Source organism: Macrotis lagotis, chromosome 1 (assembly GCF_037893015.1).
Source record: "Macrotis lagotis isolate mMagLag1 chromosome 1, bilby.v1.9.chrom.fasta, whole genome shotgun sequence".
Lineage (NCBI taxonomy): Eukaryota > Metazoa > Chordata > Mammalia > Peramelemorphia > Peramelidae > Macrotis > Macrotis lagotis.
In genome coordinates, this window is record NC_133658.1 from 321,572,963 (window position 1) to 321,590,922 (window position 17,960).

At 33.6% G+C, this 17,960-nt stretch overlaps 1 protein-coding gene across 1 annotated transcript; it reads right to left on the reverse strand.

Moving 5' to 3' along the window:
* Positions 1 to 15,814: 15,814 nt before the first annotated feature.
* Positions 15,815 to 16,768, reverse strand: LOC141496019 (olfactory receptor 2D2-like). Its single transcript, XM_074198062.1, has one exon. It carries the CDS (start codon positions 16,766 to 16,768, stop codon positions 15,815 to 15,817), a length of 954 nt encoding a protein of 317 aa, XP_074054163.1.
* Positions 16,769 to 17,960: the final 1,192 nt, after the last annotated feature.

Consider the following 17,960-nt stretch of genomic DNA (forward strand, 5'->3'; position numbering starts at 1 on the left):
AAAACTTGGCATAATCTATTCTCATTCAAGAATGAGACAACATTAATGGGGGCTAACAGTATTTATTATTTCCAAAAACCAAATACAGTTAATTTAGGATCTTCTCTACTTTAAAGAAGCCATGTTAGCTTTCAGGCATAGTTTTTCTCCTTAAATACTCACAAATCTTTTAAAGAATATGTCCTAGAATTATAACCAGATTGAAAGGGAAGTTCAATTGTGTCTAATTTATGTGCTCTTATGCTTTTGAAAATTGGAACAATATTTTCCTTCCTCTGCCCTTCTGGACCTTTTTTTCATTCATAATAAGTTGTAGAATTTAATGAAATAGAATTATCAGAGATACAAGCACTAGCAGGCAAATTCCATTCTAAATTAACTTACAAAAACCTTAAATCTCCATTACACTAAATATATACATTTCAAATTTCCAAATTTGTACAAAAAGATATAGGATATACTTTTTTGAAGATCGTTCCTATTGATTTTTTCATATTATATCTACTATATCTTACACAATGGATAAATCATAATAAGTTCCTCAATTAATGTTGATTTATTGCAGAAGACAATGATGGGTACAGAGTATTAACCTACAAATGAAGTGAGCTGGAAGAAATGATCTTGCCACTTGAAAGAAGCCCTACACCAGATTATGGATTGTTGAAATGATTTGCTTCATGTCCCCAAGTTTGTCTTCCATAATTAAATGTACATAATTTGAATATGGAAAGAAACATTTTTGCCTTGAATTTTGTGTATGCTTTCTTATTATGGAAGTAAGTGAAATTAATTTTAGTGTATTCCACACACACACACACATGCAAAATTATATATAGTTCAATGAGAATGAATTGTTTAAGCTGATTTTCAGTGCATATATGAATTCCAGGATTTTCCAGGCATCTAATGATATGTGAAAATGCCTTATAACTTCTAAGGAGTTTTGCACCTGTTTAGAGTGGCTAAACAATAAACTCACAAGTGCATCAAATTTCAATTTTCCAGTTACTCTCTGTTCTTTTCCTCCCTCCTTATATTTATTGAAGATAGCAATCAGAATATAATTAGCCAATAACATCAACTGATAATCTGTGAAAAGCCAACTGATCCATATCTCTTCCTTAGTTTTTCTTGTATAATCTCACAAGAAGGACAGTCTCTATCTCAGACTGTCTGGCTTTCTCTCTTTTCATGACTTTTTTTTTCAACCTCTCTTTTTCCTCAAACTTTCTTGTCTTTAATTTCTTTAGTTATCCAGAATGTTGGCCAATAAATTTATGAATCATGCAAAAGATTTAATGAAATCATGGAAAATGGAAAGAAATCTTATTTTGAAGTAAGTTTAGACTAAGAAATTAGTGTGAATATCTTATAAAGGCCTTATGATTTCTAAAATAATGCTTTTTTTAAACTTTCCTGAATAGCTGTATCTAATTTCCATTCCTCTTTAATTCAGTCTAAATGTTTTAATCAAAACCTCTTTAGGGAAACCAAACTGTTATTCTAGCTAAGGCGCTGTTTTGTTCTGATGATTACAAGTGTGTTTTCTTCTATTTCTGTTTAAAATGTGCCATTTTATTTTAGGCTTTTGTATATAGGTATAGGAACCTACTACCAGGGATTATATGGTATATATAGAGGTTTGAGATCTAATCAAATGCTCTGATTTACAAGTGAATTTCTCTAACATTAACTGCTTCTAATTTGGTAGTACTCTAGAAAGAAATGTCCATTCATTGGAACTGATGGTCATTCCCAATAAATCAGTCTACATTAGCTTCCATGTGCTTCTAACTTGTCCAAAAAATCTTATCATGTTCTTTAAGAAAATTCTGTTTAGGATAAGCATATTTGTTTGTATTAAAAAAAAGAAATTGTTTTTCTTTATAAATATTCTAAATGCTAGACTAACTTAGCTTCATAATAGCCCAGTAATGCTACAAGTGAAATTTGATTGTTTTGATTTCCTTATTCATTATGAAATTTTATACTCTTGGATAATAAATAAGATGTGATTGTTGTGAGTAAAATTACTGGGAGTTGGAATACTGTATTCTGGTTCTGATCCTACTTTAGGTTTGCTCCTTCCCTGTTTCCATTTTCTCTGTTCCCTTCCCTATTTTTTAACTCGACACCCTTAGAACCTGATTGTTTTTAAGAGTTTCAAATGTATAAGAAAGTCCTCTACTGTCCTCTCACCCTTCCAACAAATTACTGTTGTGCTTTTTTAAAAAAAAAAACTTACCTTTTCCACTTTAAATATTTCTATAAACATTAATTTATTTTACTATACCATTAACTATGCTTCATTTTATTGTAATTCATTACAAGTTGTGATCCTTTGAAGTATGCAAACTAGAAGAGTGCAAGTATGACCTTTATTGCTCTGGAACTGATGCTGCTAAGATTTCATTAGCTTTTTCAACTGTTATGTCTCATATAGTAAAATCAAATTTCGATACACTTGAAGAATGTATTTTAAAAATATGAATTGTTGTCTCCCTGTTTCCCCAATTGGTTTGAACTGAAATATAGGAAATTGTACTTGTGTTTATTATATTTTATGTTTTTATTTGTCCCTTTCCTTTATTTTGTAAAGATCTTCTTAGATCTCAATATTCTATCCAATATTTAACTAGCCAAGATTTTGATGATCATGGTATCCCATGCCCTGATCTAAATCACTGATTTTTAAAGACAAAGCAGTGACTTTGATAAGAGGATAACACTCCCCTCCTTCCCCTCCTGCCCCAACCCACCTATGGAACAGCAGATTTGTTTTGATTAGACTTTACTTTCTCCATGACATAGTAAAATAGTAAAGAGAAGTTTTGGGTGCTTGTAAGAAAATTCATTATAATGGATTTGGGTTTTTGATGGAGATACAACTGAAGATTTTGAGAAAAAATTTTGATGTTCAGAGGCTGTTAAAGATTAAGGGAATGAAAAGTAGATACCAGAGGAGAATTTTAATATCCCTGGGATTGTTGATTTTAATATATGGAGTTTTGCCAAAACACAGCAATCAATTAGGTAAATATTGCTATTTTGGACCCTGGGATTTTTGTATTATGTTAAAATCCTGATTTCAATAGCTCATTGCAACATGAGATTTTAAAATGGAGGGTTCAATTGGTCCTCATAGTCAATCATATAAACTTCTTATTCCAAATAAGGAAATTGAAGCCCAGACATGTCAAATTATTTTCCCAGCATGAGAGAGGTAATAAGCATCAGAATTGAAAACTGAATCTAGATTCACTGATTCCAGAGCCAGTTTTCTTTCTATTAGGTCATGGACTATCTTGGACAATGAAATACCTCATGTTTGGACACTGGAAACACTCTATGATCATTTACAGCTTGGTTTTTAAAGGTCTGAATAAATATATCACTTCCTTCTTTTTTCCCTGGAATTCCATTTTGGGATTACTTGTTCAGTCTTTCTTCCATGGATCATTGGTATGCCTGTGTAAGGTAGGGTATTTTTTTTTCCCGAGTGAGCATGAGGAACTAGCTCCTCTCCCTCTGTCTCTCTGTCTCTCTGTCTCTCTGTCTCTCTGTCTCTCTCTCTCTCTCTCTCTCTCTCTCTCTCTCTCTCTCTCTCTCTCGGCCTATAGGTATAAATGATCAGAGAGATGTTTATTTCACTCCAGACTAGTTTTTATGACAGTAATAACAATTTATAATGTTTATATAATGCTTTAAATTTAGCGATGCTCTTTATATAGTTTTCTTCAATCAAATACACACTACATTTATGTAGTTGCTATTACTATCTTTAAAAAAATAAGAAAATTGAGGTTGATAGAAATTAAAGAATTGTCTAGTGTCATATAGTAAGTAAATATCTGAGAAAGAATTTGCACTCAAATCTTTTAAGGTCCAAGTCAAGAACTCTAGCCTCTGCTTAAATCTGAAAATACAAATAGTATCCATATACTTCTGCATCAAAGACATTTTTAATTTCATAAAAGCTGTCACTCAGTATGCATTTTAGGACAGTTTCTGAAGAGTTTGTATTGGTGATGGGAGATACAGAGCCCATGGAAACTCATCTGCCTGTCTCTGTTCCTGAGGGAGAATGTTGACATTTCAGATTTTGTGGTTAAATGCTTCTAAAACCACAAACAAGAAAGATACATAATTCAAATCCCCTTTAAACATTTAATATTAAATCCCCCCGTAAATTTAACCACTTTGCCCCTCCTCTCTCCTAACCCTAACATTCTCACCTGGATGCAGAAAAGAACAGGAAAACATCTCATAACCAATGAAGAGACTTCAAATAAGATTATAGAACAGAGAGCTGAGAAGAGAGACAAGAGAAAAAACAGTAATCTTATCCAAAGGGCAGAAAGGGATAATGAAAATGGAAAAGAGGAAGAGAGAAAAGAAAAATTAAAATCAGCTCCTTCTATCTTCAAATACCATTGGCAGTTCAGAGTAATTACCTTTCCTATAAGAGCTGATTCTTTAAGGATAGTCCCAATTTAATGGGCTTTGGTGTATGCTAGTCTATGGAGTATCTCATATACTCTTGAGTATTCCTCATTAGGGTAGATATGATTCTCTATATTTCTGTTCAAGATGGTTGTCAGGTGCTACCAAGGGGGCTATTATAGTGGCTATATCCTCATCTCTAAACTCTGAATAATCTTCTTTGTGACTTCATAGGACAGTAGCTAGAAGGGTGACTAAAAACTAGTTATGGAGTTAACTCAGTTTTCATTGTGATACCTGACATTTCATCTGTTTATAAAAAAAAAATATGTCCCTCCCCCAACAATGTGATCTCATTCTCTTCTGAAGTATCTCATTTTTAAAGACAGCTATAAATCATTTCAAGAATTTCTTCTTAAAGGGTTGAAATTTGCCTCCTTGCAACTTCCATTTCTTTTCCTAGACTAGTCTTTTGAATGTGTCTTCTTTATCAGTGCAACTCTATAGAGAGATACATGCTTCCTCAGTGGGGCAATGGCTGTCCTCACCTGCTCTCATTTGCTTTTCCTGGCCCTGCTCACCGTACATTCACTCCAGGCTTCCAATTCCATTATTGCATTCCTATGTTTGGGTAGAATTTTGCTTTCCCTTCTTGTAGGAATGTAGATCACACTCTTTGGAGGATGGGCAATCTCATTACTGAGCCACTTCCATCATTGGCAACACTATTCTCTATGCTATTGAAACCCCCTTTCTATTCCAGCTAAAATTTCCCTAGAAGCAAATGTTTCTAGTTGTTTCTCTTCTCTCAGTCACCAAGTGGAGCAATTCTAATCAGTTTTCAATATAATGGCTATTCAAACACTTGAAGATAGCCATTATGCTCACTAACTTTCTCAGGATAAATATTCTCAGTTGACTCAATTAATCAATCATATGAAAATATATTTTATTGCTGATATAAGAAAATAAATATTTACTGGACAGGTCATTGCAAGTTTGTTTTTGCCTTTCCTTGGATTGACCTCTCTGCATTATTGAGAGTCTCTGTGTCATATCTTAGTATGTCTCTGTTTTGCCCTCTCTGTTATATCTTCCTTTCCATCTTCCTTCCTGCTTTTCTAAGGAGGAAATTTTGCTTAGAGCTATTGCACTAAATATTCTTAGATTTTTAATATCTTAGTAGGCTCCTCATCACTCTCTTGTCACTCTATTCAAAGCTTAAATCATCAATATAGCTTCTAAATAATGGTGGATAGAAAGTACTCTACTTAAAATCTTTCAAGGTCTTCAGCTTTGGGCACTACATTTCTCTTAATGAAACTCGAAGATTGAGCTAAAAACAGTAAGATTCTTCACACCTTCAGTCACATCTTTGGGTCAGGAACCAAATTTAAGGGTCATCTGATGTTAGGATACAGTTTGTCAAGGTCTTGATAAGGTCCAAAGGAAAAATTGGGCTGAATAGAATCCTAAGTGTGAAATCAATAATCTGAATGGCCAAATTATGGTGACAATTGAGAAATGGATTGTATTCTTATAAATATTATTTAGTTCTCTATGTATTTGAAGAAAGGAGGCCTTTATTTGAGACTCTAGCTATAAATATTTTCCCTGGCTTTCTACATTCCTTCTAATCTTGGTGGCATTGTTTTTGTTTCTGCATAAGTTTTTTAATTTGATATAATCAAAATTATCTATTTTATATATCATAATACTTTCAATCTCTTGTAACCTGTAAGCCACTTAAAATCATTTAAAAATTTAGATGCTATACCATAGATGCATATGTATTTAGGATTGTTATTACTTCATTGGTTATGATCTTTTTTAGTAGTTTCCTTCCTTATCTCTTTTAATTAGGTTTTTGTTCTTTTTCTTTGTCTGAGATCAGGATGACCACGCCTGCTTTTTGGTGTGTCTCTCAACAATGTTTCTTCTAAACACCAAATTGTAAGATTCTGGTTTTTTATACACTCTGCTATCTATTTTTGTTTTGTGGGACATTTCATACCACATTCACAGCTATGATTTCTATCTGTGTATTTCCCTCCAACCTATTTTTCCTCTTGTTATCCTCTCCCTTCTTTCACCCTTTTCCTCCTCAACAGTGTTATAATTCTATCTACCACTTTCCCTGATCTGCCCTCTTTTCTGTCAGTTCCCTTACTTAGCCTGGCCAGTAAGATGGATGTCTAAATTCAACTGATTGTGTATATTATTTCCTCTTTAAGTCATTATCAATGAGAGTAAGATTTAAGCAATGCATATTGCTCACTCCCCCATGTTTCCTTCCCCTCTTTCATACCTCTTCAAGTGAAATACTTTATCACTTTTTACCTCTCCCTTCTTTCTGCATTCAGTGAATTCCTCTTTCTAATCCCTTAATTATTTTTCATGTCATTCCCTCAAATTCCCCTTAATCGTATAAGTATTGGTATACTCTCTCTATGTATATTTCTTTTAACTGCACTGTTAATGGTATAATTTTTTATTTTAGGTTTTTGCAAGGCAAATGGGGTTAAGTAGCTTGCCCAAGGCCACAGAGCTAGGCAATTATTAAATGTCTGAGACCAGATTTGAACCCAGGTACTCCTGACTCCAAGGCTGGTGCTCTATCCACTGTACCACCTAGCTGCCCCAATGGTATAATTTTTAAAAATTACCAAGTATCAAGTTCCCATGTAAGGATGTAAACAGTTTATCTTCATTGAATCCCTTATGTTTTCTTTTTCCTTTCCCTCTTTTTAGTCTTTTCTTGGGTCTTGACATCAGAGATCAAATTTTTTGTTCAATTCTAGTCTTCCTATCAAAACTTGAAATCCTTCCATTTCACTGAATAATCATTTTTTTTCTTTGTAGTCTTATCTTTTATTTCATTGGGTGGGTGATTCTTGATTGTAATCCTAGTTCTTTTGCCTTACAGAATACCAAGTTCCATGATTTTAAATCCTTTAATGTTGTAGCTGCTAAATCCTGTTTAATCCTTCTGGCATCCTTTCCTTTTTTAAAAATTATTTCAAATTTCTTATCTAAATATGTGGCCTAATTCATAGCTTCACTTAATTTGTTTCTATATGTCTGTTTATCTTTAGTCCTTTTTTACATAGATTAGTTCTTTCCTTTGTCATCTTTGCTAATTTACTGGATCACTTGAAACCTCAGTGTTGCTTTTATTTGTATTTCTCTTATTTTTTTTTGCAAGGCAAACGGGGTTAAGTGGCTTGCCCAAGGCCCCACAGCTAGGTAATTATTTAAGTGTCTGAGACCAGATTTGAACCCAGGTACTCCTGACTCCAGGGCCAGTGCTTTATCCACTACACCACCTAGCTGCCCCTGTATTTCTCTTATTAATAGTGACTTAGAGGAATCTTTTCCATGATTGTTAATGGTTTGCAAATATTTTTAAAATTTAGTTATTTTTCCAATTGATATTTTATTTTTCCAGTTACATGTCATTAAACTTTTTCAACATTCATCCACATGAATATGAATATTTTAAAGTTACAAATTTTTCTTCCACCCTTCTTACCCTCTGCCCTTAGCAGCAAGCAGTCTGGTGAATATTGTACATATACATTTGTGTTTAACATGCTTGTAGATTAGTCCTTTTCTATATGAGTAATTAGGATTAAGGGAAAAGAAAGAAAACCATGAGATAGCAAAGAAAGACATAAAGTAAATTTTTAAAAAATGAATAAAAAGTGAATAGCAGGGGCAGCTAGGTGGTGCAGTAGATGGAGCACCTGCCCTGGAGTCAGGAGTACCTGAGTTCAAATCTGGCCTCAGACACTTAATAATTACCTAGCTGTGGGGCCTTGGGCAAGCCACTTAACCCCATTTGCCTTGCAAAAAGACTTAAAAAAAAGTGAATATCTTGAGGTAGGTAGGTGGCACAGTGGATAGACCTTGGAGTCAGGAGCAACTGATTTGAAATGATTTGACTTTGCATGATGCTTTGGATCATGGAGGAAGGTATTTGAAAAAGCGGTAAGGTAAAAAGTGATTATAATTTGATGTGATTCCTGACATTTGAGAAGTGTATTTCTAAAGAGACAGAAGAGGGGAGGGTACTTAGTGACTATGTGGTAATGTTGCGTATCAATCAATAATCGGGGCGGCTAGGTGGCATAGTAGATAAAGTACCGGCCTCAGTCAGGAGTACCTGGGTTCAAATCCGGTCTCAGACACTTAATAATTACCTAGCTGTGTGGCCTTGGGCAAGCCACTTAACCCCATTTGCCTTGCAAAAACATAAAAAAATCAATAATCAACCTTTGATTGATGGTATTTTGATAGTACTTTGATAGTGCTTCTTTCAGGTCAGATAAAAGGAGTATAATTTGATAAAAGTAATGTAAGTATAAGACCTGGCTAAAACCATAAAAATTTAAAAAAAGATAAAGAAGCACAAATAAAGAAGTACAACTACCTATTATAATAGAGGGAAAGAAGGGTGGGTGTGAACATCAAGTAAATCCTATTCAATAAATTTGACCCAGAGAAGGAATAAGATGCATTCTCAATTGGGTTTAAAATATCTATCCTACTCTACATTGAAATGGGGGTGGGGGAAGGATAGAAAAGGAAAGAAGAGACTGATAAAAGGAAAAATGAATGTATAAATGAAAATAAACTTGAAGTTGAAATTTGAAAGAAAAGTTAAAGGGGAAAGGGAATAAATCTTTGGTGAGGAGGAATAAGAAGAAAAAAAGAGAAACATATAAATGGGGAAAGATAGCATAGAGGAAATACAGAATTAGTAATCTTAGGGGTGGCTAGGTGGCATAGTGGATAAAGCACTGGCCTTGGAGTCAGGAGTACCTGGGTTCAAATCTGGTCTCAGACACTTAATAAGTTCCTAGCTGTGTGGCCTTGGGTAAGCCACTTAACCCCATTTGCCTTGAAAAAACCTAAAAAATAAGAATTAGTAATCTTAACAGTAAATGTGAATGGTATGAACTCTTGCATTGAGTCCATTACTTCCTTATCTTGCTATAGTTAGAATTTTCCTTTGTGAGTCCTCTTGTCCTTGTCTTTGATCATTGTATTACTGAGAAGAGTTTGATCATTCACAGTTCATTATCACACAATGTTGCTATACTGTTTTCCTGGTTCTGCTCCTTTTATTTTGCATTAATTTGTATAAATCTTTTCATGATTTTCTGAAATCTGACTGTTTATCTTTTCTAATTGCATATTAGTATTATATAACATTCATATTCTACACCTTGCTCATTCCTCAATTAATTGATGGACATCTTCTCAATTTCCAATATTTCAACACTATGAAAATTACTGCCATAAATATTTTTGCACTTGTAAGTTTTTTTCTCTTTTTTATGTTCTCTTTGGGATTTAACCCAGTAGTGGTATTACTGGATTAAAGGGTATATACAGTTTGGTTACCTTTTAGTTACAGTTCCACTCTCTAGAGTGGTTGGATTAGTTCCACAAATAGTTCATTAGTGTTCCAGTTTTCCCATATGTCCTTCTACATTTATCATTTTTCCCTTTTGTCTTATTAGCCAATCTGACAACTGTGAGAAGGTATCTCAGAATTGCTTTAATTTGCATTTCTCTAATCAATAGTGATTTGGAGCACTTTTTCATATGCCAATAGATAGCTTTGATTTCTTTATCTGAAAACTGCTTGTTCATATCCTTTGACCATTTATCAACTGGGGATCTTTTCAACTTTTAAAACATTGTCATCTTTAACAGTCAAGATACAAAAATATTTTGATTTTTCTGAGGCATATGGGTAAGCTGTAGATCCAAATCAGGAGATCTGAACCTGGAATTTTTGAACTTGATTTAAAAAAATGCTTTGTTTACTTGTATTTCATTATAATTGGTTTCATTATAGTGTTATTTTATGACTTTAACTAAGGATTCTGAAAAGGTGACCATAGATTCCATTAGCCTATTAACAATTTTTTTTTGCAAAGAAATGTGACTTGCCCAAGGTCACACAGCTAAGTAAGTATTAAGCATCTGAGGCTGGATTTGAACTTAGGTTCTTCTGACTTTAGGTCCAGTGCTCTATCTTATTAATGATATTAATGACAGAAAATGTACATATGTGGTACTCTAAACTGTCAAATCCCTTTTAGTTTTCTTAGCAGTTCTTGTCAAATAGAGAATTCTTACTTTTCATCTCCTGTTTTTATTCACTGTTTAACTAAATACTGACTTATTGGTTCCATTTTTTTCTCTTCTTAATCCAGGTTCTTACAACTGAGAAATATTTTTTTAGTCATGCTAAGTGGAATTAACAATTTTAGTTTTATAAAATAAAGTTAGTTCTCCAAATGTTATCCCTACTTCATTCTTCTTTTAATTATTTCCTTTTATTTGTCAGATCTTTTATTTTTCAAAATGAATTTTCATATTATCATATACAGGTCTACAAAGAATCCCCTTAGTAAATTGTTAGGTATAGCACTATCTATGGAAATGAATCTGGTACAAATTCACTCTCAGTTCTATTTCCAATAAACCAAATTGACTAATTTTTCATATTCTACTTTTTTGGGGATCTTTTAAATTCTGAACTGACAGTTCTGAATTTGATTCTAAATTTATATCTGCACCTCATTTGAAACAGTATTCTCTATTCCAAAGATAATTTATAATCATCAAATTCCATCCAAAACTACTGAGTGATCAATATATCATCTTTGATTATTCCCCATAATTGAAACATTGCAATCTTGTACTATGAATATGTTATATGTGTAAATGTACATACATATGTACTTAAAGAGCAATTGTCAGAGATGGTTTCAAGAATATCTAATATTCTTTGATGAAATCTTCTTGACTAAGATAGACTTGGGCTTTGTGATTATTTTCACCATGGTTACCAGGTATTCAGGCAAGAGAACTGGTATGTTAAATCATTGGTCATAAAACCCAAATCTGGATCTCCTCTACCTCTAGTCCTCATATTCTCTGGGTCCAGTAGGGTAGGAGCATTGATGAGTGATTTAATTACCATATTTGAACAAAACTATTTTGGGGGTATGATACAAAAATCAATCAATAAACATTTAGTAATTGTCTACTATGTGCCAGACATCGTGCTAAAAACTGGGGATACAAAAAAGACTAAAAAGACAATCTCTTCTTTCAATGAGCCAATAGTTTATTAGAGGAGATAACGTGCAAACAAATATATACAATGGAAGCTATATACAGAATGAACAGGAATTTTAAAATTTCTAATAGGAAATAATTAACAGTTGGGAAATGCTTCCAATAAAAAAATGGAATTTTATTGGGGTTTAAAGGAAGCCAGGAAGGTCAGGAGTTGGAAAAGAGAAAAGAGAAATTTCCATGTGTATGGGACAATGTTCAGAGGAAATGTTCAGAGTTGAGGTCAGAGTTAAGCATGGAGTGTCTTCTTTGTGAAACAAGCATTTTCACTGAAAGAAGCATATGTAATCAAGAGTAAGCTATAAGAAGTCTGGAAAGTAGGAGGCTGGCAGGTTATGAAAGACATTGAATACTAAACAAGAATATTTTATTTGATCCTAGAGGTCATGGGAATTCACTGCATTGCATTGAAGAGGGGAGTGATATGACTAGACTTGTTCTATAGAAAATCACATGAATGAACAGAGAATGGATATGAGTGGGGAGACATTTGTATCAGGCAGACCCTCCAACAGGCTATTACAATAGTATAGGCATAAGGTGATGAGGGCTAGTTCTATAATGATGTCAGTATCAGATGAGAGAAAGGGACTATATAAGGCTTGTAAGGATGAAATTGAAAGAACTTGGAAGTAGATTGAATATGGAGAGTGAGGAATAGTAAAGAGTCTACCATGTTGAAAGCCTGAGGAACTGAGAGGATAGTGTTGCCCTCTTCAGTAATAAGGAAGGTAGAAAAGAGAGAAAGTTTAAGGGGAAAGTTAATTAACTCCATTTTAGAAATGTTGTTTTAAGATATCTACTGGACATGAAATTCAAGATATCTGAAAACTAGATGGATAGGTAAGACTAGAAGTCATTGGAGAGTTGGGAGCAGAATAGGTAGATTTGAGAATTATAAACTTAGAGATTAATTAAATCCATGGCAACTGAAGAGATCATCAAGTGATCAAGTAGAGGGAAGGAAAGAGAGCCCAGGACAGAATCTTATGGGACACTTTCCATTAAAGAGCATGATCTAGAAAAGGTCATGATCATCCAACAAAGGAGAGAAAGAGGAGCAGTCAGATTGGTAGGAGGAGAACCAGCAGAGAGTGGCATCCTGAAAACTTAGAAAGAAGTGAATATCAAGAAAAAGAGATTTTTTTCACAGTCAAAGAGTAAAAAGGAACAAGGAAAATGACATAGGTTATTTTATTGGGCAACTAAGAGATCTTTAGTAACTTTGGAAAGAGCAGTTTCAATGAGGTAATAAGCTCATAACATGATTGTAAATGTTTGAGAAGAGAGTAAGAGGAGACAAAGTGGAGACTCCTATTGTAGATAGCCTTTTTTGAAGGGTTTAGCTACAAAGGACAGAAGGGAGGTAAAATGATAATAGGGATAACAGGATCAAGTGATAATGGGATGTCTTTAAGCAATAGGAAATCAGCCAGGAAACAAGAAGAGATTGAAAATTAGTGAAAAAGTGGGGATAAGAGGGGAGCAGTCTATTGACTTGGAAAGACTAGTATGGAATCACTTGAACAAATAGTGGGGTTGACCTTGGTAAATTGTAAGGCCACTTCATCATATGAGACAGGACTGAAGAAGTAACTAAGGACAGTTGACATTTGAGTGATAGAAAGGATAACTGAAGAGTGAGAAAGAGGGAAAAAGAGGGATCTCATCTTGAATGCACTAATTATTTTTCTGTACAATATGAACCATATTTCCTCATTTAGAGAAAGGGGTATGTGTGAGCCATGGGAAATTTGAGGAAGGATGAAAAAGTTTGGAAGAGTTGTTGTGAAGAGTGAAAAAATGGATTGATAAGGGAGGTAAAGTAGGATTGCTTAGAAGCTCTGAACATCTAGTTGATGTTATATAACATAAATTTATAGTGAATTCACTCAGAATGGGAGTGTAATTTTCTTTGTCTTTATTCAACAATATGAAAAAAGAACCACTTCAAGACTTTCTATAAAATTAGAATTCTTTTATGATCCCTGACAAGGATTGGGTTCTGAGGGGACAAATATATCCCCATAATAGAATGTAAACATTTTATTCCTCAGTGTCTTAGGATTCCTTTGCTTATTTTTTCTTTATTTTTTAACTATTAATTTCTGTATTTGAACTTCCAAATTTCTATTCAGTTCTGAATTTTCACCTGGAAAGCTTGGAATTTATCCAGTTCATGAATGATACATTTTTTCCCCTGTGGGATCATATTTAGTTTTTCTGGATAAATAATTCTTGATTATAAATATGACTTTTGAGAATAACTTATTCCATTATCACTGTTCATTTATGTTTGTAACTTCTACAACTTGTCTGATCTTGATTGTGACTCTTTTATACTTGAATTCTTTCTTTTTGAGTACTTTCAATGTTGAATTGAATTCAGTATTCAATATTTGCTTTTACCTGGAATCTTTGGATTATATGTTTAATACTCTTGGGAAATATAATTTTGGGTATGCATTCTTTCTATTTCTACTATGTCTTTTGATTCTAAGAAATCTGAACAGTTTTCTTTTATAATTTATGGCTATATAATGACTTATTAATAGATGTCAGTAAAGTGGGTACAGAGTATTGCATATACTATGAAATGCTTAAAAAGTTGAATGACTTGCTGAATGACTTTTTAAATTTTATTTGTCTATTCTTTGATAACTAGATATGCTTCTTTGAGTTGGGCAATAGGAAGGATATAAATAATGAATATGATATAAAAGAAAAACTATCAAAAATAAATCTAAGAAAATGAATATCATGTCAATTCAATTTCATTATACTTTTGGTCAAGGTTATTAAGTTGGTATATCAGGAGGGAGGTATAGATATAATAAACCCAAATTTCATGATTGCCTTTGACTTTATACTATTCTAATGGACAAGGTTGAGGGAGGGGAGTTAGCTCCTCAGAATAGTTAGGTATATCTGGATCTATTTGAGTGACTGGAATAAAAAAATGATAAATAACAAATTAATGCCAATCTGTAGATAAGTTTTAGTGAGGTGTCATAATTATGTGTTCTTATGTTATTCATTTTTTAAATCAATGACTTGGATAGAGGTTTGTCTACAAGCTTTTATGATAACTGAAAATTTGGACTGACATATAACTTACTGAATGCTCTAGTCAGAATTCAAGAGAATAGCCACAATCTAGAACAGTAATATACTTCTTTTAGGATGAAATTTAATTTGGAAAAATGTAATGTCTTGAATTTGTATTAAAATATCTACTGAAATGTGCAAAATGTGGGTAGAGAGTTAGAAATAACTTGTTTGAAAAAAGCTGCAAAATTAATATGACTTAATTATGTGAAACTGAAACTTAAAAAACTGGGAATATTTAGTGTAGTAGCCTTAACTTTCTAGTTGGAAGGGACATGATGACTGCATTCCAATTTTTGCAAGTCTGTCAAATGGAATAAGAATTGTGCTTATTCTTCTTGTTCTTTGTAGGCAGAGTGGGAAAAGATGGAAAAGTATGTAAAAATGTAGATGGCTTGTTATAGGAAGAAAAACATCCTTCACTGTTAGAACTGTCTAAATTTTGAATATACTCTTTTATGATTTTGAGCCAGATTATTGGTTTAATTACTTCTCAAAAATATATAGTTATATAGCTATAAGCTGAAATAAATCATCTCTGAGAATTATTTCAAAATATATAGTTTTAGGCCTATTACCATACGCATTTTCCTCTTTGTCATATTTGTTACCTTCCTTTGGATAGTTGAGCAATATTAATTCAACCCATTGATTGAGCATATACTAAGTACTAGATACTATGTCTATTACTCAGTATAACTTTTGTGATTAGTACTACCTAGAAAGAATATAACATTACTTCTATATCTGAACATGTGAAATACCATACATTAATGACCGTCTAAGATTAGGCTAGATTTTCTCATTCATTCTTCTTTTTTTGGGGGGGGGAGCCATTAGTTTTGCAAATGTTTCCCTCTTCTAGTTCCTAAGTATCTTCACATGATGTGTTGCTCTGCCCCTCCCCCCACGTAATAGATGGATCATCTCATCCCCAAATCACTTTGCAAATATACAATGCACACATGGTCTACATACATTCCTATAGCATTATTAGCATATTTTCTTCAACACCCACCATGATGGAAAATACATTTATTTCCTGTGGAAGGATGGCAGTGATGCTTTTGATACAGAAAATTTTGGAACTAAAAGATATTTATGAATTTATGGGGCTGAGGATTTGGAAAAATTTCCCTCTGTTGACTGCATTTCCCAGAGCCTTCTTCACATCCTTGTTTCTCAAGCTGTAGATAAGAGGGTTAAGCATGGGGTTTACCACAGCATAAAACACAGACACCAGTTTTCCTTGCTCCTTAGAAGACTTGGGTGTCATGTAAGTCATGATTCCTGATCCATAAAAAAGGATAACCACAAGAAGGTGGGAGCCACAGGTGGAAAATGCCTTAAGCCTTCCTGAGGTTGTCTTCATTCTGATGATAGTCACTATGATAGAGCCATAGGAGACCAGGATCAGGGACACAGGTGCAAGAAGAATCATTACTCCCATGAGAAAAATGGCCATCTGTGTGCTATGAGTATCACCAGATGATACAGCCAAGATTGCTGGGGCCTCACAAAAGAAGTGAGCAATTTTATTATCTCCTTGATAAGGTAGGTTTAGTATGAATGAAGTGTCCACAATGGAAACTAAAAAACCACTTGTCCAACACCCTAAGGCCAAGAGGCAGCACAACCTCCCTGACATGATGATAGAGTAATGCAAGGGGTCACAGATTGCCAAGTATCGATCATAGGACATCACAGCTAGCAAGGCACATTGTGTACATCCAAAAATGAGAAAGAGAAGAAGTTGAGCTGCACATCCTATGAAGGAAATGACCTTTCTTCTGGATAGCATGTGGACTAGGGCTTGGGGAACAATGTTGGTAGAGAAGAAGAGGTCAGCTGTGGACAAATTGCACAGAAAAAAGTACATGGGTGTTTGAAGACTGGTGTCAGTCAGAACCAGAGAGATGAGGAGCAGGTTTCCAAGAACAGTAACTAAATAGACCCCCAACACTAATACAAAGAGCAGTAGTTGAGTATGAGGATCCTCAGAAAGTCCTAGAAGAACGAATTCTGTTATTCTGGTCAGGTTTGTCTGGCTCATGTTTTGACCTTCTATTTCTTTAGGAAGGAAACAATAATTTAATTTGTAGAAATGGATGATCTAGAATATCAAGGGAAAGCAAGGGAAAGGTAAGAATAAAGGGAGAATCCTGATTCTTGATCTCAAATTATGTTGTAAAATAGCAGTCATAATATTTGGTGTTGGTTTAAAGATAGAAAAACACATCAATAGAAGACTATACAAGAGAGAATCAGAAACAAGCTAGTTCAATAACCGAGGGTTCAATACACCATAAAACACAAATTACTTTGTAAAGTAATGCTTGTTTTATATAAAAAATCTGCTGGAAAATCAATTTGCCATAAATGAGGTTCAGGCTGACATGTTATATTATATTCTACAATAAATTTGAAGTGGACACATGACCTTTGTAAGTTCATGCCATTAAATAGTTAGGAAAAAAGCATTCAATAAACCTTTAAAAATTCAGAACAGAGTTTAGAATAGAAGGTAAATAAGGTATAGAGACAATTACCAAAAAATAGATAATTTTGATTCCATGAAACAGAAAGTCTGCCTAAACAAATGCATATAGGCTAAGCAGGGAAACAATTGAATCTGGGGGAAAATATTTTATATCGAATTTCTCCAATAAAGCTTTGGTATCCAAAATATTCAAATAACTTAGCAAATACACAAACATTTGGCATATATGCAAACATATATGCACTTATGCATACAGAGAGAAAATCATTCCATTCCTCAATAGGTCAAAGGTAAAAACTACTCTCTCTCTCTTTCTCACACACACACACTCACAAACACACTCACACACAGACATATATATTTAGAGTTATAGGTATTTTGATATAGCTATTTATATATAAATATTGATATTTATGCCATATCCATTCACAGATAGAAAATGACTATCTTTGAGTTGAGTCTCCAGATGGTATGGCCAAGATTGCTGGATCTCATAAAAGTATTGAGCAATCTTATTGTCTCAGTATTAGTATAGATGTAATGGAAATGTGTCTGCATGTTAAAATCATGAGAACTATTTATTAATGTTGCTTTACCACTGATGTATTGGGGAATGACAATATTTATCTATCTAACTCTAAATCCAACTCCCATCTATCCATCTATCCATCTATCCATCCATCCATCCATCTATCCATCCATCCATCCATCCATCCATCCATCCATCCATCCATCTATCTATCTA

Bases quoted from the DNA above. Each gene is read 5' to 3' on its own strand.
- LOC141496019 (XM_074198062.1), bottom strand. From the start codon at position 16,768: ATGAGCCAGACAAACCTGACCAGAATAACAGAATTCGTTCTTCTAGGA.